At 47.3% G+C, this 26,967-nt stretch overlaps 1 protein-coding gene and 2 long non-coding RNA genes across 4 annotated transcripts in view; 2 read left to right on the forward strand and 1 right to left on the reverse strand.

The window, feature by feature from the left end:
* LOC106019666 (uncharacterized) overlaps nt 1-21,000 on the forward strand; it is a 94,066-nt gene extending 73,066 nt beyond the window's left edge. Inside the window, exons 5-11 of the long non-coding RNA XR_005268637.2 lie at nt 13,774-13,904; nt 14,098-14,427; nt 14,561-14,615; nt 14,699-14,775; nt 14,957-15,045; nt 19,014-19,165; nt 20,886-21,000. This is a non-coding gene — a long non-coding RNA (uncharacterized lncRNA). The remainder of the gene's footprint in view (nt 1-13,773; nt 13,905-14,097; nt 14,428-14,560; nt 14,616-14,698; nt 14,776-14,956; nt 15,046-19,013; nt 19,166-20,885) is intronic.
* LOC119718032 (uncharacterized) lies at nt 16,664-21,530 on the reverse strand. The gene is made up of 3 exons (XR_011812052.1): nt 19,352-21,530; nt 17,773-17,912; nt 16,664-17,650 (listed from the first exon to the last, which is right to left on the reverse strand). It is a non-coding gene; the product is annotated as an uncharacterized lncRNA (long non-coding RNA).
* A 183-nt stretch (nt 21,531-21,713) lies between these two features.
* UBE2Q2 (ubiquitin conjugating enzyme E2 Q2) overlaps nt 21,714-26,967 on the forward strand; it is a 41,078-nt gene continuing 35,824 nt past the window's right edge. For both annotated transcript variants that reach the window (XM_027466619.3, XM_027466620.3), the window contains exon 1: nt 21,714-22,180. In XM_027466619.3, coding sequence (XP_027322420.1) covers nt 21,995-22,180 — 186 coding nt within the window. In that variant the 5' untranslated portion in view covers nt 21,714-21,994. The remainder of the gene's footprint in view (nt 22,181-26,967) is intronic.

A 26,967-nucleotide genomic window follows, 5' to 3' on the forward strand; every position in this document is an offset into this window, starting at 1 on the left:
ACTACTTGTTTTTACTCCTCTTTTGTCTTGGGTAAAGCAGAGTTCCAGAGATGCTGTGTTTTGCTGTATATCTTGTGGTAGGCCAGTGGCAGATGAGCAAGCAGGAGCCAGGATCTTCTTTGGTCCAGCAACGCAATGAAAGTTCAAAACAGGGATAAGATGGGGAGCTATTGCCGTGTGCAGTTAAGCTGTGAAATTCGTGACTGTGGGATTCCATGTGCCAAAGATTTCCATGAACTTCTTTGTGGAAGTGATCTTCATCCTATACAGGCACCACCAAATAGTTCAAAACCAGGAAGTCCCTGAGCTGCAGCCTGTGAAGGGGCCACTGCCTTCCTGCGTGTGCTTCCCTCTGCATCTAGCTTGGCTGTTGGGACAGGCAGGATACTAGGGCCAGGAGAGTGTTTAGATCCAGCATGGCTGGATCTAGTGTGTCCTCAGCTAGAAGGTGAGAAATAAATGAGCGTGTAAATGGAGTTACCCGGTTCCAGTGACTGCCCCTTGCAAAAAGGGCCGAGATGCTTCATCAGGTCAGTGTCACACAACATTAGTGCCTGTTGCTCAGGCAGTACCAGCTCTGTGGGCAAACAGCAGGCTGCTGTTTTGCCTGCTGGTAGTCTGGCACCTCTTGTGAACACTAAATTAAATTTTAAAGTGAAAAAGTGCTGAACTATTGCCAAGAAGTTATGAGGCTGGGAAAGGTACATGGGGCCTGGGAGGAAGCCGCACGAAAAGAGCACTAAGTGAGGGATTCTTCTGGACAAGGTCTGTGCGCTGAGCCAGAAGTAACTGCGCTGAACTGGAACATGTTAAATGATTGATAGGAGATGTAGGCTGTCTCCAAGCAGCACAGAGGCCTTAGAGACTGGTAAATAATGAATATAGCTCTGCTCTGCTGCTGTTAGTGCTGTGACTCATGGCTAGCTGCCTGTTGTAACCACCTGCTGTAGGGCCAGAGGAGGACTGGACGTTGTCCTGAACATGGACCACAAGAAAAAAGAGCGGGGTTTTAAGCTCTCACTGCCGTCTGGTCAGTCCTTATCTACCTGGATATGAAAGATACCAACAGCACTTAATGATAGAGGTAACCTGAGAAGGGAGGACATAGGACATTCTCTGGTGTTTGGCAATAGAGGGTCTGGACTCGGAAGTTGTTTTTCTTCCTTGGCTTTGTCAAAAAGCAGGGAAACAGGAAGGCAACAGCTGCCATGAAGCTCTCCAGATGCGTCTCACACATCTTCTGTCAGCAGGTGCCAAGGGCTTCCCCCAGCACAAAAGTCTGGGAAAGAGCTGGGACAGAGCCCCTCTGCTAAGGGAAGGCCCCTTGAAGCAGCTGGGTATCTGAACTAGTGATGTGCGGATCAGTAGTGGCACTGGAAAAAACCTGGTGCTTTGTTCTGCCCATTTGACCAAGCCCAAAATAGTCAAAAGTTGAAGCCCTCAATTTTCTTCCCCAGCACTGATGTTCAGAAAACAGGAGCCAGATGTGCTGGGTGTTGCCGGTGCTGGTGTTACTGTCAGTCTGTGCCAGTCCCACTGCACAGGGCTAGGGGCAGCACAGAGCTAAAGGGTAAAAAAAAAAAGGGTAAAAACAGCTTGTGTGGCAGCAAGAGAAAGGTGTTGCAGGGCACCAAAAGCAGGGATCAGGTTGTGGTGTCCGTTGTGCACTAATCTTTGTTCTTTGATTGCCAGTTTCTGTCTGGTTGTCTTTACTCCCACATGAGCGTGGCGAACAAATGCAGGTCTGTAGCTGTGATTTTACCTCAGGTGTATCAGGCTCGTTACTCTGATGTGAGAAGAAAGTAAAGAATACCAAGTTAGTCTAATGGTTGTAAGGTTGCACTGAGAGACCAGCCTGAAAACAGTCAAACAGGAGCCGCAAAGCTACACAACTTTATTTCTTCTATAGGTGCCTTTGCATTTTCTGTTTCACTGAAGCTGCTGTGTAAACAAGTAACTCCTAGATTTTCCTCTGCAGTAAGCAGTACAACAGCAAAGAGCACCAGCATTCAGGAAAGAGTCCGTTCTTTTACTGCATACTAGAGAAGTATCTAGGATGATGTGGCTGTCTGGCAGGCAGCGTGCAGCACTGGGTGATGAGGTTAGGCTTGGTTCCATTAATGACTTCTGAGTCACTGGCATACGCTGATTAACATTGCTTCCACACAGGTCTCCTTTCTGCAGTAATACCATAGCTAAGGCTGTAGAAGGGAATGGTGGGACTGGGCAGGAGAAAAGAGACTGGAGAAGTAGAGAAGGAAGAAGGACAAGGCCTGAGTGAACTAAAGCGAGAAAAAATGTTCAGGGGGAAAAATGCCAGGCAGCACACCTCCTGTTAGAGGGGTCCTTGAACACCTCTTAGGACTGCATTTAATGTAGTTGTGATGGGAGGGTCCTCGAGGTCTTGGCAGATTTTTTTTTCTAGTGCAGAAAACTTGCCAAGCAAAAGAAAATTCCTTGAAGTCCAAAGTCAGTAGCAGGCAGGTGCAGCTGTAGCTGCTGTATATTAATTGCTGAGATAGACTAAATCCTTCTGTCGGACATCGGACCACTCTCAGTTTCAAGTACTTCGTCATCTTCCACAGGCTGCTTTGCCTGTTTCATTGATGGAGGATCTGGCAGCTGATGAGTGTAAGGTCACAGGTTAATGTTATGTGAACTGAGCCATTTTCTCAAGCCATTTACACCTCCTGCACCTTTCTCAGCCTGCCCGAGGCTTGCTGCCCTACCTTCTCCCTCCCAGTGTCAAGTCTATCTCCCTGTTTTTGTGACTGCTCCCTGCCTGCCCAGGGCTGTTACTAATAAGCTGCTTCTGTGAGATTTGGGACATATTTGTATCTGTCCTGTGCAGCCTGTAGGGGTGGGGTTGTGGGTTTTTTTGTTTGTTTGTTTTGTTTTAAAGTGCTTTCTTAAAAGCACTATTTTCTGTTGTTGTATTTTCCTTTTTTTTTTTTTTTTTTTTAATCCAGAATAATATATTGATGGTATTGAGACCAGCAAGCAGGCAAACACTTTGCACCAACATCCTGCCTTGGTTTTCACACCCCAAATTGCTTCATGTTTCCTACAGCCCCTCATCACTGGAAGTATTTTTCTCTGGCACATAACTCAGTGCCTTTGGTAAAGTGGGTATCTCCCTGTTTAATCCTACTTTATTCTGCAAGAAAATGTCCTTTCTGTTTACAGAGTTGAAAATCAAAATCCTTTAAGGTCTTTGGGAAACTGGAATATTCCCTAGACAAGCCTCCAGTATTTTCTGCTTAGACCACTTCAGAGTGTTTGTCGCGTGTTAGTTGTCTGTCTCTTCTCAAGTGAATTTAATGACTGTAATGTGCTCCCTGATTTGCTTTTAGACCTTCAGATAAGCAGTCTTCCTCTTTATGAATTCTGCCTTTGACGTGTCCTTCTGGTGATGCTCCTTGGGCTCAGTAGCCTAACACTGCCTACAGCCTTGCAGAATAGCTCATCTCTGCTTTCATGTTCTCTGTTGTACTGCCTGTGTGCCTAGAAGCTGCACCTGTGATCTTGGATGTATTTATTGTAGGAAAAAGGGCATGTTCTTCAGAGCTAGCAGTCTAAATAAATGAGGTGGATGACAGATGAGAATGAAAAGGAGGCACCAGCAGCCTGTGTGACTCACTTGACCTCACATGACTGGTGAGAAAAGTCCCACACGCAGGGCTTGTGACAAGGCTGGGAAAAAGCTGTCTGGGTTCCTGTCTCTAGACCGGGCAGTCTCCCAGAGTATCAGGTAGTTGAACCTTAAAAATACTAACAGTGCAGTGTGGCTGTAAATCAAAATGGTGCAAACATTTGTGGATAACTATATAATCTGTAGAGCCTTTGTATCTTAAAATGGGTTTGCTAGGGATTTACTCATCTTCTGTCAAAGGTAGCAAAGGCTGAGAAACTGTGCAAATACCAGCAGTGATGCAGCTACTTTTGTAAAGTACGAGATCATTCCCAGAGGGAGTGGCTGCTGGTAAGGCAGCATTAAAGTTCCAGGAAGAAACCTGCAGCTGTGAAATAACAGGAGCAGCGTGGCTACTCCAGAGACCGGCTAATTGATAGGGTCTCAGCAAGAATGTTCTTTGGCTGAAGTAGAAAACACTTGGATCATCCTCTTCAGATGTCCACCTCTGTGGGGCAAGAGCAGGACTGAACAGTCACAGCTGGGAAAGGCAAAAGTCACAGAAAGTCTTGGCTTTATTAGTTTCTTTGAAGTCAAATAGAAACTTCAGGTACTGTATTTATGTGTTATTTACCTAGTTTCCTACTCTGAAATGTACTTTAAGATCATCTGCTGAAAAAATTAATTTCCAAAATAAGCTTTTTTAATTTTTATTTTTTACAATACTGACAAAGGCACAGCCGGCATGTGGTAAGGAATTGTCAATGAAATTGTGAGGATATCGTTCAGCAGGGTTTGTTAGTGCATTAAAACACAATGCCTATATTAAATGTAGTAAAAAGGTGTTCTGTTACCATCCCATCGATTGGGTGTGCTATAAAGCAGATTTAACACCAAACTCTCATCTCACTTCTGCCATTGAAGGGCCCTGTGCTACAAATGCACATCTACTGCAAGTTTCCTTGTGGAGGAAGACAGGGATATTTATATCTGCAGGACGTTTATGTAAGGTGCTGCTGCCAGAAACATCTGAGCTGGTGCATAGGTAGGTCATTGGCAGGGTGTTTTGCAAAGCATTCACAAACAATTACTTATCCAAGGCTGCAGTAAAAGCAGTTGGGACGAGAGTGTATTTCGCACTGAGTTTAAGGTGTCGTTTACCTTGATATCACACTAAGTGAGGATGTGCTTAGTGCAAGTTGCAAGGGTGCACTCTTGTGGCTAAGAGGTGATAGACAGGGTATAGGTGGAGTTGAAATCACCTTCTGTTTGTTAGGAAATTGAATACTTTCACACAAATAAACAAGAGAGAAATTAGCTCTGCCAGAAAAAAAATCACTGCAGCATCACTGTATTGTATGAGTTCCCAGGTTGTGGGAGCTTTGCTTTGCTCTGCCGGAGGGTGCATTTGTACTCCTGTTTCTCTGAAGTTAAGGCCAGCTGCTGTTTGGCACGCCTCCCTGTTTGCTCCCCTTGTCAGCTATCCGTAGCTGCATCCCAGCCAGCTGTTTCTCTCTGCCTCTTATAGGAGGGGAGCTGTCAAAGGGCAAATATCAGTGGAGACACAGCCAGCTGTCTCCCTGAGGCATGCTGCATGCTTAGTGAGCCTTGCAAACCATGAAGCTCTGTCTCTGCTGCCTTTTCTCAGCAAACAATAGAAAAACTCCACAGTTGAAGCTGCACATGATTGTCTCCTACCCCAGCCTTGTGATACTTTCAAGGTTTACTGCCAGGAGAGGATGGCATGAGAAGGAGCTGGTGACCAATGCACCTATGAAATATTAATGGTAACTACTGAGCAGCAAAATCAGAGCCAAGGAAAAAACAACGGAACCAAAACCAAACAAAACCAAAGCAAACAAAACACATAACAACAACAAAAAAACAAGCTCATGTCAGAGAAGTTGCCAAGAACTGCTGCAGGTTGGTTCAGTCATCTTTTTTGTTTTCTTTGTTCCTCTTCTGTAACTCACAGGAGATTGTGTGCTTCTTTCCCACTGATGTATCTGCCTTGTGTGTTCAGAATGATTCTTTTTTAACTGTTTGCTGGGGTGTGATTGAGAAGTATTTAGCATGAGTCTCCATCCCATTCCTGCCACTGAAGGGCCCTGTGCTACAAATACACATCTATGACACGATGGGGATGTTTGCAGGACTTTTCTGTAAGGTAGTGCTGCCAAAAACATTTGAGCTGCTGCATAGGTAGGTCAGTGGCAGGGTGTTGTCCAAACACTTCTGACCATGTTTTGCAAAAGAAAGAGTAGTCAATTGACTAAATCAGTGAGTAATGTAAAAGGTTAATACCAAATAAATGTGAAGAGTGTTGCAGCAATCTGCCAAGCAGTTGGCTTGATTATACCTATGACAGATGGATCCCAGGTACCAATGCCAGTAACTGATGTATAGAGAAAAACATAATCTGTTAACGCTGCCTCTGCTTGTCATACAATCTCCTTCTGAAGATAAGTGGCTCTGCCCAGCTCCCAAGAGACCCAAAGCTCCCCTCACAGAGTCACTTTGAGCAGGACTTCCCAGCATAATCAAGAAATATCATCTGAAAGTGACAATAGAGACAGGTTTGATCAAAATAGATTTGAATGGTTTCCAGGATTTGTAGTTGAAAATAAGGAAAAAATGAAACAAATGGAATATTAAAAGCAGGAAAAATTAATGACCATCATTGCTTCTCCAAACTGTACATTTTTCCCCTGTGAAAATGTGTCAGTTGAATCAAATGGAGTAGATTAGCTTCGGAACACTGATATGAACATATTTTCCTTTTACAGCAATAAATTGCAGCTATTACCAATGGATCTGTATGTCAGACTGTCCTGTGCTGCACTCAGATGGTGAAGCTCTTCCCCGCAGCTCTGGGTGGCTGTCACACAGAATTAATGCCCTGGCCCATACAAGTCTGAGCCAAAGCAAATACTGGCAAGCAGATGAAGACCCATAGGAAGAAAATACACTTATATATTTCTAGATGCTTTTTCAAAACGTAAAAAATGTTATAGGTCTAAAGAAGAGTGAAATGATCAGGGGACTTTTAATCCCATGCTGGAAATACCGTGTGTTTGAACAGATGTTGAACAGGAAAATTGGTGTGATTTAAATTAATAGAATTAGTTATCTAGAAATAGTACACTTTGCTTGACCTTTAGAGTTCACTTTAATTCAGAATGCATTACCTGAACTAACACATCACTTTGGGAGGACAAAAACCGTCCCTTTCCATGGCAACTCATAAGGAATTATCTTTTAAGGTCCAGATTTTCAGTCTTCTCTGGACGAATTCAGACCCGTAGTAGCTGCAGTGATGTAATGAGAATGCTCCAGGTTTACCTTGTTGTCATGGACTTGTTGTACTGAGATACCTGCCAAAGAACGTGGTATTTCCCAGTCTTAAAGCTACCTTGATATCTTAAAAATATTAAGAACTATTTTCTCTACTCCTTTCCAAAAAGATTGTCAGGTTGTTTTCCTTTCTGTACTCACGTTTTACAAATTTTCAGAATATGTCAAATTTCCAAAGCAAACATAATACCCATTTAATGAACCAGCTAAATCTGCTCTGAGCCCATGTCTCCCACTGAGGTGGGCATCCCTCCTACTGTCAAGGCCGGGGTCAGCCCACCGAGAGTGCTGGCTGAGAGACTGTCCCAGTCTGTGGCAGCCTCAGCTGCGGTCAGCAGATGATTTTCTTGGAAATATGTTCCTCTCACGCCATCTCCTGGTCAGCTCTTTGGGATTAACTAACTGTACTTGGGGCTCCTCCTCCTCCTAGCCCTTCCCTGGACTGCTCCCCACAGGAGGTGAATCGAGATAATTAGATGTGCTTTTTGGTAAGATTTACTGTGCTCTTTTCTTGTCCCTACTGCTTTCCCCTGGCTTTTGACGAACAGCAAACATGCTGACAGCACTTTCTTAGGCATAAATGTGTTGAAGAAAGTTGTTTGTATTAAGCATTATCTGCTCCTAACTGTACAGGTCATACTGCGAGCTCCATGTGGATATTTAGGTCTCTTTCTTGAGGCAGGCTTTGCTATAAAGGGTGACAAACGTTCACATCAAGGAGTGTAGCAAGGTAACTTCTCCATAATTGCTTCCACAGAAGTACCGTGTAGCTTCCTGTGACTCAGCCGTCAGATGCTGCCCGTTGGATTAGACTGGTGCCTAGAGAAGCATTTTGAGCTGCGGGGGGAGAAGGGTTGAAAGTGTGGAGGGGTTCAGATCTCACTGCTGGGGACTGAAGAGCAGCGAGCCTGTAACTGGGTTGAAACATCAAAAGCAGCACCAGAAGCTGCTAGAAAACCCGTGTCTCCAGAAAGTACAAAATACGTCGAATCAGAATTGGATTGACAAAGGAGATTTGTGGATAAGTGAGTCTGAAGTCCAAGCATTTGTTTCATAGGAAGTTAACAATAACAAAACCTCCAACCCCCTGAGAAATGTGTGCAGGCTCAGTCTTTCCCCTGAAGCAGGGCAGGGAGAGGCTGACTAGAGAGATTTGTTTCTCCTGAATGTGCAGCGAAAACGGGCATTCAGCGAGGTTTTGTGTGGCTACTGAGAATGTTTCTAATCGATCCTAGAAAAGAGGACAAGAACCTGATGATGTAGCTATCACCGCACCCTTTAAACAAGAATGAAGTTCTGCATTGCTCCTGTATCACCTTGGCAATGCCGCTGAGACAGAGCAGGGACAGAAGAGACCCAGGTCGCAGTAAATGATGGCCAGCAGCTCAGCGGGGTGGCAAAATGGGCCCTTTTGATCACGTTCCTGAGACTGGTCACTGGCCTTCTGGCTGCTGCTGGAGACAGATGACTGTCAGTGCTCTTCTCCCATCCCTCTTGCAAGTTGTGCTCTGCCAAAGTAACTGCACGTACAGGCACTCCCTAACCTAGTTCTGTCAGAATGATGCAGGTTAGGTGAAGGTTTTGTATTTTTTTTTAATAGGGGATAAGTAGCCTCAAGGCCAGGTTCCCTCTCTTAACTCTTATTACAATAATAGCATGCGACGGTGGTATTACGCTCTGCAGAAGTGTGTGTCATCGGCTCCCGATTGGACTTAATGCCTCTGTAAGTAAAAGAAACACAGAACAAAAAGCCAGAGATTCTATAAGCAAATAGTCTCTCCGAAATCTGCCAGTTCCTGGAAGAGTTAACTCATTTAGCATGCTTTTTGTGGGACATATTGATGACACGGACGTGTTCGCAGCAGCTGTGGATGCTGCAGTAACAATGAGCAGAGGCAGTTTATCAGCACATCAGTTCTTTTGCTGGTATAAAAAGGAGCTTTAATTGGACTAATGATGATGGTCTCGATCTAATGCTGAAGCTATCTGGCCATCACAAAATTATCTTTGAGTGAGCTCATCTGTTTTGCAAGGAAGAAACTTATAATCTCCTAGGGTGGGAGATATGTTGGCTATTTATAGTCACTGCGTTTATTTGTAAGGAATATCTTGACTTCACAAGTGCAGTGCCACTGATCTCCCTAGTAAAGCATTTATCAATGTAAAGGGAGTTGTTTGCTATGGAGCCAGCCCCATGCTTACAAGGGCCGTTGAACAGATCTGCAGCGCTGCCTCTCATTTGCCTGTATAAGCAGGTGGTGAATCTGTGTGTCCTGAATGCGGAGCAGCCTGAGAGCCAGCCTGCTCTCTGAGAACGAGACAGGGAATCCGAGAAGACAACGCTCCTACGAACGTGGCTGTGACTAGCTGAGGGGAACAGGGGCGTTGGAGCAGCGAGGAGAGCGCTGCAGCCAGGCGGCTGAGGGAGGCAGGGTTCATCCTGCCCAGCTCAGGAGCAGGCTGCTCTTACTGCAGGGGCAGAGGTCACTTCTCACGTGTTTCCCGTCTGGTTCCAAGCTAGCTGGGCTGGGGTTAGCTGTTGGTATTAAGTGGTTTGGTTTTGCTTTCAGCATCTGCTGCCACGGGATGGAAGGACCATCCTGGTTACATTTGTGGGATTGCTGAGGACCGCAGAGCTAGCTGGAGACATCTCCCAGGGAGCAAACCTGCTGCCAGCAGGGGCAAGTGTGCTGTTAGTGAATCAGAAAGCAGAGGTGGCAGAGGACTAGAGCAAAGAGGGCTCTGCAGAAAGGGACCATGGCACCTGCGTTGCTGCTCTCAGCTTCCTGCCTTGCAGCTGCAGTGTCCCTCAGCTGTCAGCAAGCTCCTGGGCTGCTGCTGGCCCTAAAAGGATAATGTGACCTGTAGTCTGACTTTATTTTTTCTGCTTGGAGCATGCAGGAATAGAGAGGGGAGCAACACTCCCTTTTATGCTCTCTCTTTGCTTGCTTTCAGCCTGCTCTGAAAGCTCCGCTTTCCACCCCTGGGCTCGGTGATTGCACAAAGATAAGCAGATGGGTGCACAAGGTATGTACAGGATAAGCTCTGACCGTGTCAGCTGAAAAGGCCAGATATAATAGTGTTCCTTTAAAGCATAATCCTTCATGTCGTATCACACTTGGTTGTTATAGAAACCGTGACATCACCAAGATTTACAGCTCTGATCCAGCAAAACAGTAGAACATTTGCTTTTAATATAAAGTATGTGCTTAAATCCCAGTTATTTCTGTGGCATTGGTTGTGCACCTTAGACCAAAGCCTACACTTCAATTTTTTTTTTTTTCTAGATGAAAGTGATGTGGCCCCGTAGAACCCTCTGGCTGCTTTAGTTAAAGTGAAATCTGCCTGCATGTGTCTCAGTCATCAAAATTACAAATTCAGGACTGGTCTAAAGATAGTACAAATACAGGATTTTTTAAAGAGAATATGTTGGAAATTGAATGCTTGATTAGATTGCATCCCTGTCTCTGCTTCTGCAATCCGAAAAAGTGTTCCAGAATCACAGAATCACCTAGGTTGGAAGAGACCTCCAAGATCACCCAGTCCAACCTCTGACCTGACACTAACAAGACCTCCACTAAACCACATCACCAAGGAATTCTAATCACTTGAATAATCTGAGTTATTTTCATAACTAGCTCCAATGCTTAGAACATTGGACATTTTTTAGTTCTATTGAATGTATGAAGAGAATTCCAATTAGAAAACTCTAGAAAATGTGGAAATTTGGTTGTAATTTCAGTCTGACACAAGCACTCATGCTTGCAAGTTAAATAACTTCTGATGTAGCTGCTGACAGGGTATTTTGTGCTTTTCTTTAGAGGCTCATTTTCTGGATTGTTTAACAATTGCTATTATTATTTTAAGGTGTATTTTGTCACTCAAAGTAACTGAGAAAAGTATGAAAACATTCTTGTGTCTCCAAGAAAATAAACACAGACTGAAGACAGTTAGTGCCAAGGAAACACGCTGCTCTGCACATCTTCGATAGATGAAGGTGGCAGTAACCCCGCAGTGAGGTCGTGTGTTTGTGACTGCTTCTGCCAGCAGCAAAGCACAAAGATCCCAAAGGCATTGGCTTTTGTGGAAAAAAAAAGCAGGGTAATAAATGTGGCTGAGTCACAACTCACTTCCAGTTCAGAGGATGCTTGTAGACAAATCTCTGCTATTTCCTGAGCTCCACCAGCTGGTAAATCACTGCGTACTCCTAAAAGCTCCTCTTACCAAAAGCAACATATTTGTGAATGGAGAAGGGACTTGGAAATGTTCCTGGCTTATCTCCTTGCCTGGAGAGGAAGCTCTGAGCCTTTGTAGAACTATGTGAGGGTAAACCAGTAAGTATGCTGTTGATTTTGCTGACTCTAGAGTACCTGGACAAAAAGACAATCTTACCTCTAAAAAATGTCACTGAATAGTGTGGCTGATGTGAAGAATGAGTATTTATGGTCAGCTGGCTTGGCTCACGAGCCCAAGAGCCGTGCAGAGGGATAATTCCCCAGGTTAGTTGTTTGGGCTAGAATTACTGCATAAACTTCCTTAATTTAAGCCCTGATCAGCCGTCAAGAAGCTGAGGAAGAGCCAGGCAAAGGGCAGAGCAAACCCCTTCTCTTACCTGGGGGACTCAGTTTGGACTGACAGCTGGGTTTAAGACCCGTGCAGGGTTCCAGCACAGTCCCTTCAGTGCGTTTTAGGCATCAGACACAACAGCACTGAGTGTCCTGAAGGCTCCAGAGAAAACTGAGAGCACTGACACAGCCACTGCCGCCCTGCACAAGCATCTCCTGGTGCGGCCTGGGCGCTGCTGGCCCTGCAGGGCGCTGTGGGGCGCTGGGTGGCGGTGTCAGCTCGCTGCAAGGCACCCGGGCTGCCTGCACAGCCAGCAGCAATCCTCGCCAAGCTCACACCCAGCCAGGGCTGCTCGTGCTGTCAGAAATTGAAGCCAGTTACTTAGCCGTGTGGTGAGATTCACTTTGGGATGTGTCTGGCCAGAGCAGGTTTCTAAGCAGTCTCTAATGGGCATTTCTTGGCTACAGCTCGCCTTGCCCTGCTTGCCTCGCCACCCTGAAGCCGCAGCCTTTTCCTTTGGCCTTCCCCATCCTGCCCACCTCCATCCTTATCTCTCGTTTAGCTGCAGTGGTGGTGTGAGGCTGGTTCTCTGAGCCAGACAGCTCTTTCTCAGAGACTCAGGGGCACATTAAGTCTTGTCTAGAGAAGAAAATCATCCTGGTGAGTGTATTGCCCCGCTGCATCCTTGTAGGTGTCACACACACGCTGTGCCGTGTCAAGGTGGTTCTGTGCTGTGCCTGCAGCTAAGGTGAGTGCAAGCCAGATCTGGGATTGGAGCGTGTCAAAGAGGATCTGTGTGCACAGCCGAGGAGCTCGCTCTGGTGGTTAGCCCTTTTAAGTCACCCTTCACAGGTCTGTGCTCCGAGTCCCGCCCCTTGCTCTGCTGCTTGTTGATTTTCTGCTGAGATCACAGTGCAGTGCTGCAGGTACAGGTTTGTCTCCGTGGTTATCAAGGAGCTTTCCTTTCCTCGTGCCATGGCACTGACAAGCACCACCTGATGTTGTACTGACCTTGCTCTTCCTGCCCCTTGAACACATTGGCCTGTTTAAACTGTATTTAATATAAACATAGAACTAAAACCAGAAACTGTTCCACAAACTTTCTAAAACTCAGGCACTGACTACAGCCTGGGCAATAGCCGTAGAAGCTCGGTCTTGCCCTGTGTACAAACCAGAGCTCACCTGTATGAACAGGGCATTAGCCAAAAATATGGACTCCCTTTGGGAGCACTTCTTGAGGTGAGAAACTGGTGCCAGCCGTGGTTTTTAGGGTCCTCAGTAGGGTTCTGCTCAGTGTTCTCGGGCACCGGGCGGCCATGTTGGTGCCCAGGGCTCGCCGGGAAATGTAGTTCTCGGGAGAACGCACAACGCTGGGCTAAGCCTGATAAAAACAAACAAACAAACAAAACCGCAGCTGCTCCTCCTCCTGCTGCCTTGCTCCCTTCTTGTGCTCTGCCCCTCCCCTTCCCCCGGTGCTTGGGGTGGGTGCCAGGTAGGGTCTGGGAGTGTCTGAGCCGCAGGTATTCCAGCAGAGCTCTTTCTGCCTGAGGTGCTCTGCAGGTGGGAGCTTTGCTGCTCCTTCAGCCAGGGGCAGGGCTCCTCAGGGGAGGCAGAGCCTGCAGGTTGATGTGTTTCCCAGTGAAGAGAGGTTAGGATGTCTTTTTGAGGTAACAGCTAGCGGGATGTTTTAGAGTAAAGCAATCTGTGTAGTAGTAGGTGCCTTTACTGCACGCATCTCTTCTTCAGGTGAGTAGTTGTCACAGCACGCTTATGGATGGGAAGGTGATGTTACTTGGCGTGTTTGCTCTGTGGTTCTAGGTCCCTTATGATTTTTGCAGAATTAAGGGGCTTACTGTGAATGTGACCTTATGCCTTCACCTGTGTGTCAAATATTATCAAAGTCACAACCTTGGTGGTAAGGTGATGGAGCAGGGCTTAGGGAAATGTATCATCCAAGTTCCCTGTGCCAGTATCTATTTGAAAACAGCAACCGTAGGCACGTAAGGTGTAGTCTTTTTCAGGATTAGGGACAGTTTGTTACATTTTTGGAGCTTTTTCCTGCTGTTTTGCTGGCTGTAGAGACTTTAGACCTTGTAGCCTTATAGATTTTAAGTGCTTGGAATTCCCTTAATAGAGGGATGTTTAGCAGAGGTTGCTGGGTAACTTATTTTTGAGACATGGTGGGGTACGCTTCTGGTTTTGGGTTATGTTTTAATCTCTAGATATATCAAGCCATTTGCATAACACTCCAGAGGATTCACAAAGAGCTTCAGTACGCACCGCAAGGGGCTTGACCACGTGGGCACTGTATTGCCAAGAGACTGAGCAGGGTCGCCTTTTTCAGCTGTAAAGGGTAAGTCTGTGATGCCCCCTGTTGGGGCTGCTGTGCATTCATGGCCTGTTGGCATTTGTGGACCTGAGGGTTGTGGGTTTTTTTAATTTTTATTTTTTTTCTGTCTCTGGTCTCTGTGCTTGAGTCCTCTGCAAGGAGCTGTCCTGTTTGCGTGTCCATCACAGGTATGACATTCTGTTTTTGTTTCTCGTAGCCCAGGTCATAGAATCATAGAATATCCTGAGTTGGAAGGGACCCATAAGGATCATCAAGTCCAACTTCTGGTCATAGGCATGGACTAAGCCAGAAACTTGAATGAGCCAGGCGGGTGAGTGGATGGCACTGTGGGTCAAGAGTTGGTCAGTTGGTTTCGTTAGTCCGTTTTGCCTGGTGGGCAGGCTTGGCAAGCACCTTGTGACAGCAGTGTCCATCTCCTGCTACGTTCCTGTGTCACGTCAGATGTCAGCGGTTCCAGTTCCTGAAATGCTGGAGATGCTCAAAGTGCAAGAGGAGCAGGGAGTGTGACGCATCTCTGGGAAGTTAGGTGAGCAAAGCAGTGGTATTGGGTTGGAGGACGTGGGTCTGGGGCTTGGCTACTGGGGTAGGGGAAGAAAGAAGAGGAGTGGGTATAGACTGTTCTGTGGATTGTCATGTTTGTTCTTTCTCCTTGGTCTAAGTCACATGACCTTGCCTCGGCATGGCAAATGGAAGCGCCAAACCTGGATCAGGAAGGTGAGTGGAGAAAAGTTGGAAAACGGGCATAGGTTTCAGTTTGGTAGTCTATCCGCCCCCCTCTAGGTGACTCCTCTTTTCAGGGGATGAAGAAGAAACTGTCAACATCCTAGCTGGCCTCTGTGGTCCACGCTGAGGATGGATTCTGACCCTCTGAGAAGTAAGTCAAGGGGCAGATACTGTGTGTGAGGGATGGTTGGCAGGGGGGTGGGGAGTTGTCTAGCAGTTGTCTATCTGGCTGAGTAGCAGAGCAGGGCAGTTGACTACTGTTTTGCTTCTCAGGAGGGTGTTGCATTGGAAGAAGTTTGGCTGGCGTGCCTGATGGCACTCTGTTTCTGCAGGTGAAGAGGAGCCTTGTGTCTGAAGCAACATCCTGGCTAGCCTTTGTGTTCCTTGTTGAGGATGGAACCTGCCTCCCAGCATTCCCAAGGTAAGCTGGGGGGCAAATGCTATGTTTGGGTCAGGGTCGTGAATGGGCACCCAGCAGGGTATGTGCTTTGAAGTCATTGCAGTGGATGGGGCCTCTCAGGATTGGTCGTGGTCAGGCAGAGAGGGTGTGGGGGGGTCTGTCAGGTACAGCATGAGCTCTGCCAGGCAGGGCAGTTCCAGCTTGGTGTCTGTGTTCTGTGTTGTCTGTGCTGTGCTGTTGCTCTTGGTGTGGTCTGGGCGCTGCTGGCCCTGCAGGGTGCTTCGGGCTGCCTCCTGAGGGTGGTGTGGGAGCTCCGTGTCTGGTGTCAGCTCGCTGCAAGGCACCTGGGCTGCCTGCACTACTGGCAGCAATGCTTTCCAAGTCCAGGCCTTGCCAGGGCTGCTCGTGCTGTCAGAAATTGAAGCCGGGCTACTTAGTGGTGTGCCGAGATTCACTTTGGGATGTGTCTGGCCAGAGCAGGTTTCTAAGCAGGCTCTAATGGACATTTGGCTACAGTTCACCTTGCCCTGCTTGCCTTACCACCCTGAAGCCGCAGCCTTTTCCTTTGGCCTTCCCCATCCTGCCCACCTCCGTCCCCCCTTGCTGGCCGCTCTGGGGCAGCTCTGGCACGCTCTGCAATTGCTGCCCAGGGATGTTGTCTCCTCCATCACTGCACCAGTAAGTTTGGTCCAGCATTCAGGTCGTGTTTTCTCCTTCCCAGTTTATTTTTCTTGCTTAAATCCCCAGTTGCCTCTCTGTCTCAATGCTCAATAATTCCTGTCTTTACTTAGTGCTCGCAGTGCTTGGAAGCCAGAACACAAACGCAGGATCGTGCATTACATCCACTTCTGGTTACACTCCAGTCATGTGCTAGTGTGGTGGAGGGGATGATTAAGATCCTTCAGCTGCTTGCCTCCAGCCTTTCTGCTCTCCTCCTGTCCCCATGGGCATTAGGATATCTCTGTTTAACTATCGTTTAGCTGCAGTGTTGGTGTGAGGCTGGTTCTCTGAGCCAGACAGCTCTTTCTCAGATACTCGGGGGCACGGTAAGAGTCTTGTCTAGAGAAGAAAATCATCCTGGTGAGCGTATTGCCCCGCTGCATCCTTGTAGGTGTCACACACACGTGCTGTGCCTGCAGCTAAGGTGAGTGCAAGCCAGATCTGGGATTGGAGCGTGTCAAAGAGGATCTGTGTGCACAGCCGAGGAGCTCGCTCTGGTGGTTAGCCCTTTTAAGTCACCCTTCACAGGTCTGTGCTCCGAGTCCCGCCCCTTGCTCTGCTGCTTGTTGATTTTCTGCTGAGATCACAGTGCAGTGCTGCAGGTACAGGTTTGTCTCCGTGGTTATCAAGGAGCTTTCCTTTCCTCGTGCCATGGCGCTGACAAGCACCACCTGATGTTGTACTGACCTTGCTCTTACTGCCCCTTGAACACATTGGCCTGTTTAAACTGTATTTAATATAAACATAGAACTAAAACCAGAAACTGTTCCACAAACTTTCTAAAACTCAGGCACTGACTAGAGGAGAGAAGCTGCTCCCCGCCTGGGCAATAGCCGTAGAGGCTCGGTCTTGCCTTGTGCACAAACCAGAGCTCACCTGTATGAACAAGGTATTAGCCAAAAACATGGAATTTTATCTATAATATGTTTTTTCATTAGATAGTTTGACGTAAATATCGCAGGATATACATGGCAGGATAGATTCTGAAACCAGCCACAGCATCTGCTCTGTCTCATCTAGCCAGAACTGATGGTGGAAGTAGGAGGAAATATGGAGAATCCTGTGCAAAGTAAGAAGTGAGAGACATGGGAAGGAACTGGGAAGGGGTGAGGGGTTTTACAGCATGATACCAAGCAAGATGCAGTGGTATGGTGGTATAAAACCAGAAATGTGTAGGAAACCAGGAGTCACTAGGTTTGTGGCTTACAAATCAAGTGGTTGTTTTTGTTCTTACCATTTTATTTTTTTTGCACCTCTTGGAATTATTTTGTCTTCATTTTATGCAGAATGCCTCTCTGTTAGCTGATAATTTCGTTAGTCATAGTTTCTTGTAGATCATTGTGAAAGTCTTGAGATCCACTCTAACACAACACTACCACGATCCATTTAAAAATGATAAATACCTTTCCCTGCTCATTAATTTTCTATTTTTATTCCTTGATCACAATTGTTAAACCGGTTCCCAAACTATGTGGGTGCTGTACCAAAAGAAAATTGAATCAATGTTATTTATGGATTGTTGTGATGCAGTCTTTCAAAATTTTTTTAAAAGCCCCATATGTAGGTTCTGCTACATCCCTTTTATTATATCTCTGATTCTGATTCACAGACTTTAATTCTGTGGGAAGTACCACTCTTTGTGAAGGGCAAATAAAACTACTTGTGAGTCTTCTATCCTTCATCTGTTTTAGTGGCTTTTTGTGCTCATAATTTGTTCCTAGTGGAAAATGTGTGAGGTTTGCAGAATGGCAGTTGCTAGGGTCATTCTTTTCCAAGGTTTGTTCTTGCATTTGTTTCTCTGAGACTTCTGGGTTTGTGACTTTTTTCTCAGTAATCAGGTAACCTCTCATGCTGCAGGCCATCTTTGTAATGGAGAAAAGTATCTCATCTTCTGTCCTTCTTTTACCTGTAAAGATAAGAGGATTACTTTTTAAAATGTACTTGGCCACTTTTTTTTGATGCTGTATCACCAAGCTTGTATTGACATTTGAAGGTTCCTCGATGCAGAGTATGTCAAGGATCCCTTACCAGCTCCTGATAGGTCTTGACCTGTGCTCTCTGGGGCCCTGCGAACTCCAAATCAGAGAGTGGTTGAAGATCTCTGGCCTAGCTCACCAGTATTTTGATTCCTATGGATGCTGTATGACCTTGGTAAAGCATGGCCTGTCCTGTTGGGATGACGGCAAGAAAAAAGTGTCTGTGAAGTGCACTTGGGAGCAACAGAACTGACATTAACCCCTTCCCATAAAAACCTTTAGCATGAGCTCTCCACCCAGCGATGGACTTAAGTTTATGCTGCTGATGGACAGCATAAGCAGGACACATCCCAGCACTGACACCAGCTCACTGCGTAGCCTTGGGAAAGTCTTAAAGGCTGGGTCAGAAATTAAATTAGCTGAGTTACTGCAGTGGTTAGACTGTGGTTGGCTCCGAAGACTGTCTGTACACCTGGTTCTGCAATGTCCCTAACTCCCAAAATGTATTTGACCTCAGTGAGGCAGGATCGCATGCCAGCTTTGGTATGATACCCGTAATGTTTGTATTGGTGCAGCACTTTTGACGTTCTGCAGAGTGTTTGACTGGGGACAGCACTGCCATGGGCACTGCTTTGCTTCCCCAAATCTAAACTTATCTACAAAAAGTAGTAACAATAACTGAGAAGCCCTGCACGCTGTGTGTGTGGTTGCTGAGCTCTGCTTGATTTGTCTTTTCTAAACTAAGTGATGTGGTGACATCTGTCTGTGCTTGCAGAGTCTGAAAGCAACAGCTCTGACCTGCCCTGTTAATCTCAGTGCCTGCCAACCTGGATGCTCTGTGCTAATACTCTAAATATTGACCGAGTTAACTATTTTGCTGCCTAGCAAAACAAGGAAAGGGGAAGAAGTTGCACATTGAGCTATGGCTAAGATTGCATCTCAGTGCTGAGTTCTTGATCTGGGGATCTGTCCATTTCCCTGTCTTCCCCTCCAGCCAAAGGTGTTCAGCAGGACTGAGCCTGCCATCTGACCTCTGTTCCTATCCATCCCTTTTAAGCTTCTGTGATGACAAGGGAAGCTAAGCTTGCCAAGACCTGTAAGGCTTAGGACTTTATGGATCCCAGGAAGGGGTGTGAGGCTTTTGAAATGCAATTCTGTAACTGTTGCAGTCTTTAAAAGTAAAGTGGGTATTTGAGGAGGTAAGCAATATCAGGGTCTGCTGTATACTGAATTTCTTGAAACTGTATTGTCCATCAAACGCACTGACACTGTTTTTCTAAAATGCTTTGAAAGTGACTTCAAGTGACTGAAGCTATGACTTAGATGCTCCAAGCTCAGCTGTGCCTTCATGTCAGCTTCTATGGTGATCAAGACAGGTTGGATTGCATCTTGGAGAAGCAGGATCCTCTTGACTCACTGTCTTTCTGCCTGTGCCAAGGTTCCAGGTAAGGTTTCCTGCCATATGCTTCTCTATGTGGGTGTATCAGCCATTATTTGTCTTTTCTGGTCTCACGTTCTGATGCTACCTGGGAAAACCTTAAAGTATCTCTTCAATCCCAAGATCAGTTATTATCAAGTTACCTAATAAGTACCAGGGAAAAGAAACAAAGAGGGTTATGAAAGTATGTTACCTTCACAGCAGAGAGGTTTGGCCAAAGTGCAGAGCCCAGGAAGAGGAAATCTAGATGCATGACATCATGGAAACCACTCTCTATTTATCAAACATCTACAGGCAGGAAGAAAGGTAGAAAAAAAGTGGTGCTTTCAGGCAGTATAGATCAAGGAAACCAAAGAGCATCTGTAATTACTGGAATCTCATACAGTGCTCTTGAGGGTCTTTACCGCTATTAATTTCCTTTATTACTCAGAGATGTCAGGTCTTTCCCCACGTGCATTCGTTTTGGTCTTTGGGAAATTCAGGATTTCCTGAGTCACCTTGTGACCAATGTAAGATTCATGTTTAAGCCCTTTGGCAAGTCCCTGAAGGAAGGAATAGGAATGAATCAGACATGATGAACAGCTCTTTGCACCTCTGCAGCAGTTTCTGTATTCCAGACAGCAAGGCATCCCCGATGTGTTCTCAAGGTCTTTAACACAGAAATGAATTCGCAGGCAGAGCTATGCCCTCCCAGCTTGCACAATGCCTGCTAAACATGGAAAAGCGCAGCAGAATTTAGGGGAGTGGTGGCAGTGCAGCTGCATGTTGCTTCTTGAAGCCTGCAACAAAAAGGCAGACTGAAGGAGCTGGGGAATGTTCTCTACCAGACTTAAACAGCATATGGCTTGCAGGACGCACTTGGCCGATTAAGCAGTTTGTTTGGCCTGCCAGATGGCCAGGAGACACCATGATGTTTGGATCTTTGGGTGCCTGAGAGAGGTTGTCGTGCCTTCCGCCAGCCAGCCAGATAGCACAGCCGTGGCAGCCTCCCTGCCCACCAGCACACCCGCACCTCGCCACTGCCCAAACAGGTGGGGGGTGCAGGCAGAGGAGGGGCAGCACAGGAGAGAGGCAGGTGGGAATGCTGAAGGAGGACGAGGAGAATGGAAGCCCAGAGGTAGGGATGGACAGAGGCAATTCTGGGGAGGGCATGACGAAAGGTGCGGTTTGAACTCACTAAGCCTCCCTGCTGCGGTGAGGCGTTCTAGGCCAAAATCCTATCGTCTGAGCGAAATAGGGCTGAGTCACCAAATACACTTCTCTGCTGTTTCACGCATCACATCACGTAATGCCTAACAAAGTCTGGTTTGTTTGGTTTTTCTTCCAGTGTTCCTATAGAAAGGCTCTTCCAGGCCTTCCTTTTTTAATAGGTAGACTTGTAATTTTCTGCTGTTTGTTTATGGAGTGTATGCCCTTTGCTTACGTCTTCCCTTATCTCTCTAAGGTCTTCACTTTGCCCGATGACACATTGGCAGACAGCTGTCATATCCGCTCTCTGTCCTTGCTTTGCAGACTAAAGAGTCTGAGCTAACAAGACAGTTCAGCCCTTCTAGGAAGGCTGAGTTGCACACACTTTACAATAGGCACCTTTCAAATGATACTCAGAAAAACAAAACAAAAAACAGGTCTTTCAACTCTCTTTGGACTTTCTGGTATCTTTCATTCAGAGTTTTTAGCTAGTGTCAATCCTTCCTGGCTGGTTTTGCAGCAAAGTATGTTCTTTGCAGCTCTCTTTGCTGGAAGGACAGATTTCAAGCCCACAAATCAATAAGATGTCCATATGCTGCCATGTGGAGTTGGGCATGTGCATGACTGTTTTTCTGGATCAAGATTAGAGTTCTCACCACTTGAAAAGATTCAGTCTGTGGTTTGTGAAGCGCTGCCAGTTCCTCTGGAATTAAAGATTTATATAAAATATCAATGTTTAAAAAAAAAAAAAAAAAAGGAAGCCTTTCCCTCTTCCAGCTTTGTGTGTGTGTGCACGTGGTACCTCGTTAATTAAAACTGGTTGGGAAACAAGAGGGACTCTGCAACACTGCTCCCTGTAGTGCGTAGCCCCTTGGTGCTGTTTGAGCGTTGCTCCTTGTCCCCAGGCGCACAACCGTCTGTGGACAACGCAAAGACGGAAAGTGACAAATAAAGGCGAGGACAGGGGGTGTCCCCGAGAAACAGGGGCAGCATCGCTTCGTCCCTGCACGCAGTGAGTATTCACTTGCCTCTACTCTCAGGCTTCGCGGCGCTTGTCTTTGGGTAAACCGAGCGAGCTGTTCCCGAGGCACTGGGGAGCGAGGCTCGCACTTGTAGCGAGCTGCTGGGGCTGCACCCGAGCGGCTCCGTGCGCGGCCCCCAGGCGCGGGGCCGAGGGGAGCGGGGCTGAGGGGCGGCCCAGGTGAGCGCCGCGGGGCGGGGGCGGCCCCGGGGGAGGAGCAGGGCCCGGCCCGGCCCCGCCGCGCTCCCCGGGCAGCGGGAGGAGGCAGGGCCGGGCCGGGCCGGGGCGGGGCGGCTGGCGCGGGGCTGGCCCAGCCCGCCGGGGAGGGAAGGAAGGAAGGGAAGGAAGGAAGCGGAGCGGAGCGGGCTGCGCCGCTGCCCTTTGAAGCGAGCGGGCGGGCGCCGCAGGCCGGTCCCGAGGCAGCCGCCGCCGCTCTCGCCGTCTCCGCGCCGGCCGGGGCTGCCCCGGCCCCCCCCCGCCCGCCGCCATCTTCCGCCCCGCGGGCAGGGCCAGGGCCGGGGGCAGGGGCAGGGCCGGGGCCGGGGCCGGCCCGGGCAGAGCAGCCGCGGGGGCGAGGCGAGGCGGCGCAGGCCCGGGCCCGGAGCCGCAGCCGGAGATGAGGCCAGGATGTCGGTGTCAGGGCTCAAGGCCGAGCTGAAGTTCCTCGAGTCCATCTTCGACAAGGACCACGAGCGCTTCCGCATCGTCTCCTGGAAGCTGGACGAGCTCCACTGCCAGTTCGTGCTCCTGCCGCCGCCGCCGGGCTCCGGCCCGCAGCCGCCGCCGCCGCTCACCATCCACTGCAACATCACGGTGCGGGCCGGGCCGGGGCCGGGCAGGGCAGGGCAGCGCAGGGGCCGCCCTCGCCATTGTGTGCGGGGCTCGGGCAGGGGGCGCGGGGGGTGACTCAGCAGCCGGGGCCGGCCGGGGACCTCCGCCCGCCCGGGGCCGCTTCCCCGGGGGGCTCCGCGCTCCCCTCCCGGCCCCGCCGCGGCGCGCACAAAAGTTGGCAGCGCCCCGGGCCCCGCTCCCCGCCCCGCCGGGCAGCCCCGGGCCGCCGCACGGAGGGGGCAGGAGCCCGGCCGGCAGCGGGGCAGCCCCGCTCCGGGCCCCGGCGGGGCGAGCCCGGCGGGCAGGCGGGGGCCGGCGCTTTGCTGAGTGCGCCACACCGCCGCGGCCTGCGGCCCCGGGCCCGCTCCGCCCCGGGCCGGGCGGGGAAACGCGGCTGGGGGCCGGGCTTCGCTTCCCTTCCTTCCCTTGCTTTCCCTTCCCGTCCCTCGGGGCTCAGGCCCTTCAGAAGTTTAATTCTCCGCGCACGGTCAGGGCGCCCTCGCTCCCCTGCCCGGCAGCCGCCTTCCCGTGACGGTGGCGGTGAAACTCGTGAGGGGGCCAGGAGCAGCCCCCAGGCTGAGGGACCCCCGTGTGTGCTTTGCCTTGGGCCGTGGCTCTGTTTTTTTCTCAAACTTTCCTATAAGGAGTCGGGGGGGGGGGGAGAGTAAAATGTTCAGTGTTGTTTGCTGTGGTAAAATCCTCTGTTTTTAAAAGTTACTGGTTAGGGCCTAAATTTGCCAGAGGATTTGGCTGGTGTGGTATCTGTGACTCATGGACAGGAAAGCGCTGGAGGTTTGCTTTTACTGGACTACCTCTGCGTACAGGTGAACTTAGATGCATCATCTCTGTTCAGCTTAAAACTATTGAAAAGTTCTGACTGGGTGAAAATACAGTTAGTATCTTTGGGTTGCATAAGCTCTCAAGGCTCCTTTTGTCTGTAAGAGAATGAAAGTTTCAGACTGTGGGGGTGGAACCACGCATGTAAGTCTAAATACCTGAGTACTGAAAGGTGAAAACATGCATGCAAAGCAGGCAGAGCTCGTAATCTTGGTAGGAGCCTGGCTTGCCATACGGTAATAAATTGAAGGGGACGTGTTAAGGGAACCTTCTCATGACAACTAGCTGTGAAACCTAGAAGTCAGTGCTGTGTTTGTAGGACAGGTGTTCGTGTTCGCTGACTCTGCTGCAAGACATAAGATGTTGTTACTGGTAAAATGAGCAAGTTACTTTGGTGTTCTTGTTTTTAGGAACGGCATATCAGACAACAGATTGAATAAATAATATTTAAAGAAAGTCACACAATAGGGAGTGTTTCATTACTGAGAAGTCTGGCTGTCTGCCCCCCCAGCATGATCTATTTCATAAATATCTTCTTTAAGAATTAAATGAAACACCTGATGATTGTACACCCTCAGCAGGCAGTTGATTTCAATGGGTTATGTCTTCTTGTCAAGTGACAGCTAACAGGGAAGCCCAGCAGTAAGGCCTAATGTTTTTGTGCCTTGGATTTGTGCTGCTGTGTATTTTTGCTTCTGTTTTGTCATAAGTATTTCTGATGGTAATTCTTGCTTATTCTGCATCGAGATATGCCCTCCTGCTTGTAGGCCTTTGGTTGAGGTGTGCCAGAGCAACCAGGAAACAGGCTTAGGTCACAGTTGGTATTTTTATGTGTCATTGAGGAAACTGGTTCTGTAGTTGGCCACTGCAGTTGCTTGCCCTAGAAGTCCAGAGATCTTTTGTGTGTCATTAGAATTGTGGCATGCATGCTTCCAAAAAGAACAGGAAAAGAGCTGTTTCAAACCTTAGAGCCAAGGCTGCTGCTTTGAAAAGAAGCTGTATCCGAGATACTTGAAACTTGTGCCTCACAGTTGTCTGTGAGCAGCTTGGTTCTTTCCAGTGTTGATTAATTTTTGGCTCTTTGAGGTAGGTGGCTATTTTCCCCCTCTGCTAAAAATAAATGGGAGAGGGCAACTTGAGATACAGAGGATGGTTCTCTTGATACAAGTGGGAAGCTTGCGAGAGAGCCAAAAAGAGAAAGCTGTCCTCTGGACTTCTGTCCTAGTCTTTTGACATAAGTCTTAAAGCTCAAAGTGTGAAAGAAGTTCTGTTTGTCTTTCTTCCCTCCCTTCCCCTCCCCCCCCCCACACACAAATTGAGTCTATTGGCTCTGACTCCTAATTGCCTCCAGTTTGTTTTTTTTTCTGTAGGTACTGTAAGTGAGAAAGGTGTAAGTCTTGTTAACTGTGCTTCATTTGGTGTGCAGAGCTTCTGGAGAGCTGAATCAAGGTACTGTGGGAACTAGAGCTTCAAATGATGGTACTAAAATAAGCTGGTAAGACTATAAAGATAGCAGTAAAGGTTTATTTGAGGAGATTCACTCTCTGCCTCAGAAGCAGTTGCCCTCATGCTCTGGGTGTGTAGTGAAAATATGTAACTTTGTTTGTGTGCTGCTTGTAACCAGTTCAACCTCTAGAATAATGATAAAGTCTTCAAGGATGTTTCTCTTACTCAACAAAAGCTTACATTAGTTTGAACATCTGGTCACTCAATGCTATTAAGGGGAAGAAAAAACACAAAGGTGAATAATTGCTTTTATTCTTGTTGGTTTTATTTGGGCGCCTTAATATTCTAGCTAAAGTGAAAGCTGTCTAGCAGTATGTACAGGTGCTGAAGTTACTGGATGGAGAAAAGTCTGGTAGGGAAGGAAGCTTCCAGTAGCTTCTGCGCTAAGTCTGAAAAGAGATGTGATAACTGAGTTACTCTGATCCTCACAATGGATCTCTTTCTTTTTTCCAATCTAGAGAGAGAGAAGGCAGAGGAAGGAGGAAACATTCTCCTGGAGAGGTGAGGGAGAATATCTGCTTAGGAACTGTATGGATCTCTACCAGTGTCCTTGACTAAATTCCAAGGTTTGATTAGAAGTCTGCCGTGGAATTTCTATGATATTCTGATTGCCTGCATTTGAGTTTGCAGAACTGTCAAAGTTAAGCATTTGCTGCAGCATCCTAGGGACAGTCTACCTGTGGTACTGAGCAGTGCTTCTCATTGAAGCGAGGTACACTTCACTTGATAGCTTTCTGTTTTGTGAAGTGACAGGCAAGCCTTGTGAAGGTCTGTCTTTCCTTTCTTCTGGCAGTGATCTATGTTGGAATTTAAGTGGTTAATCTGATTATTTTAAGAGGCACTGTAGGGTGGAGTCATCTCTGTCAGAAACATTGCTTCTTATGCCTCAGAACTATCTAATTATTGAACTTGTTCAGGCTGTGTACCTTCACATTCCCGTTCTGTTATGCCAACAGCAGTGTCTCCATTCTGGAGTTTTATTTCTTTTTTTTTTTCAGGCTTCCTTTTCATTCGTGTAACAGCAGTGTTCCAATTAATCGAGTTCCATAAACCAGTGTTCTTTACAAAGCATTTTTATTTATCCTGGTCATGCATGTCTTTTGAATTAGTGTCAAATCAGTGGCTTTACTCAGAGTAGTGTATTCTTGATTATTTAGGTCAGTGCACTCTTATTGGTACCTTATCAAACTTACATACCAGTATTCCAATTCCCCTATTATTGGGGGGAGAGAGGGGGAAACCATTTTGGACTCCTAAAAGTGGAGGAGGAGTACATTCCCCCTCCCTAAAGCATATTTTTGATCTGCAGAGAGGCTTGATGATAGGATCTCTCCGCTCATACACAAAATTTCCATTGAATTCTGTGTCCTTAAGTACCACTTGCAAGGTAGGATAGGGTTTGTGCCAGCTCTGTGTAGGTGCAGATTTTGCCCAAACAGATGCCGGGTTCTGATGTGTAATGATATCCCTTGTACATTTACAATTCAATCCACGTGATATGCCTGACTTCGGTATGCTCTTGCTTCCCTGCTGTAAAGAAGTATCTTCTGCTTTCACTGAAAAATGCCCTGCTGCTAAATCAGTTGAAGATCCTAAGAAAGACTTGAAAAAGGTGCTGACTACAGATAATTGCAGTTGATGGGAGGAGACTGTTCTCCCTTCCGAACCAGAATGGATGAAAACATCTTACCTTTGAAACTTCTGACAAGTTGGGTAGATACAGAAAGTGAGTATATTAGAGCATATGATAGTTCTTCAAAGGCATAAGATCTTAATATCAAACACTCATAGCCTAGACAGCTGATAAACTTTTATAAAGGCTATTTATTTGTACACAGAACTAACCACGTAATGAATGAGGCTTCCTGTTCAAGCCACAGAAGTTTTTTTTAACATCACCACATGTTCTGTAGTGAGCTTGAGAAATTTGTCTTGCAGTCTATGGATACAAGGATTAAATAAAAGCATACAGAGCTCTACCTTCATAATGCATGCTTTTCTGACTCTCATTAGGTATGCTTTCAGTTTTAAAAAAGGCACTTGAGTAACTTCTCCAAGATAACACTTAGGCAATAGATGCTGAGAAGTTCGGTCTTGTTTTATTTATCAAAACAAAATTAAATAAAATGCAAAGAGTGAGGATGCTAACTGCTGTCTGTCCCAAGACTATGATTGGAAAAGGAATGATGTGAGAAGGAGAAATCCTTCATCTCTGGAAGACATAAGACCTTAGTGTCTGTTGCCACAGCTTACTTGTGCTATGTGTGAAAAGCTGTAGCTAGCACTTAAGAACTTTGCAGGTCAGTTTTGTTCTTCCCTCTCTAATGTGTGAAGTGCTCCTAAAATATCCTAGAAAGCCCCAGTGGTGGGCTTCAAATACAAACACTAGCATATGTTAAGGCTTTATTCTACAGGAAATTGCCCTT

Source organism: Anas platyrhynchos, chromosome 11 (assembly GCF_047663525.1).
Source record: "Anas platyrhynchos isolate ZD024472 breed Pekin duck chromosome 11, IASCAAS_PekinDuck_T2T, whole genome shotgun sequence".
NCBI classification, from domain to species: domain Eukaryota; kingdom Metazoa; phylum Chordata; class Aves; order Anseriformes; family Anatidae; genus Anas; species Anas platyrhynchos.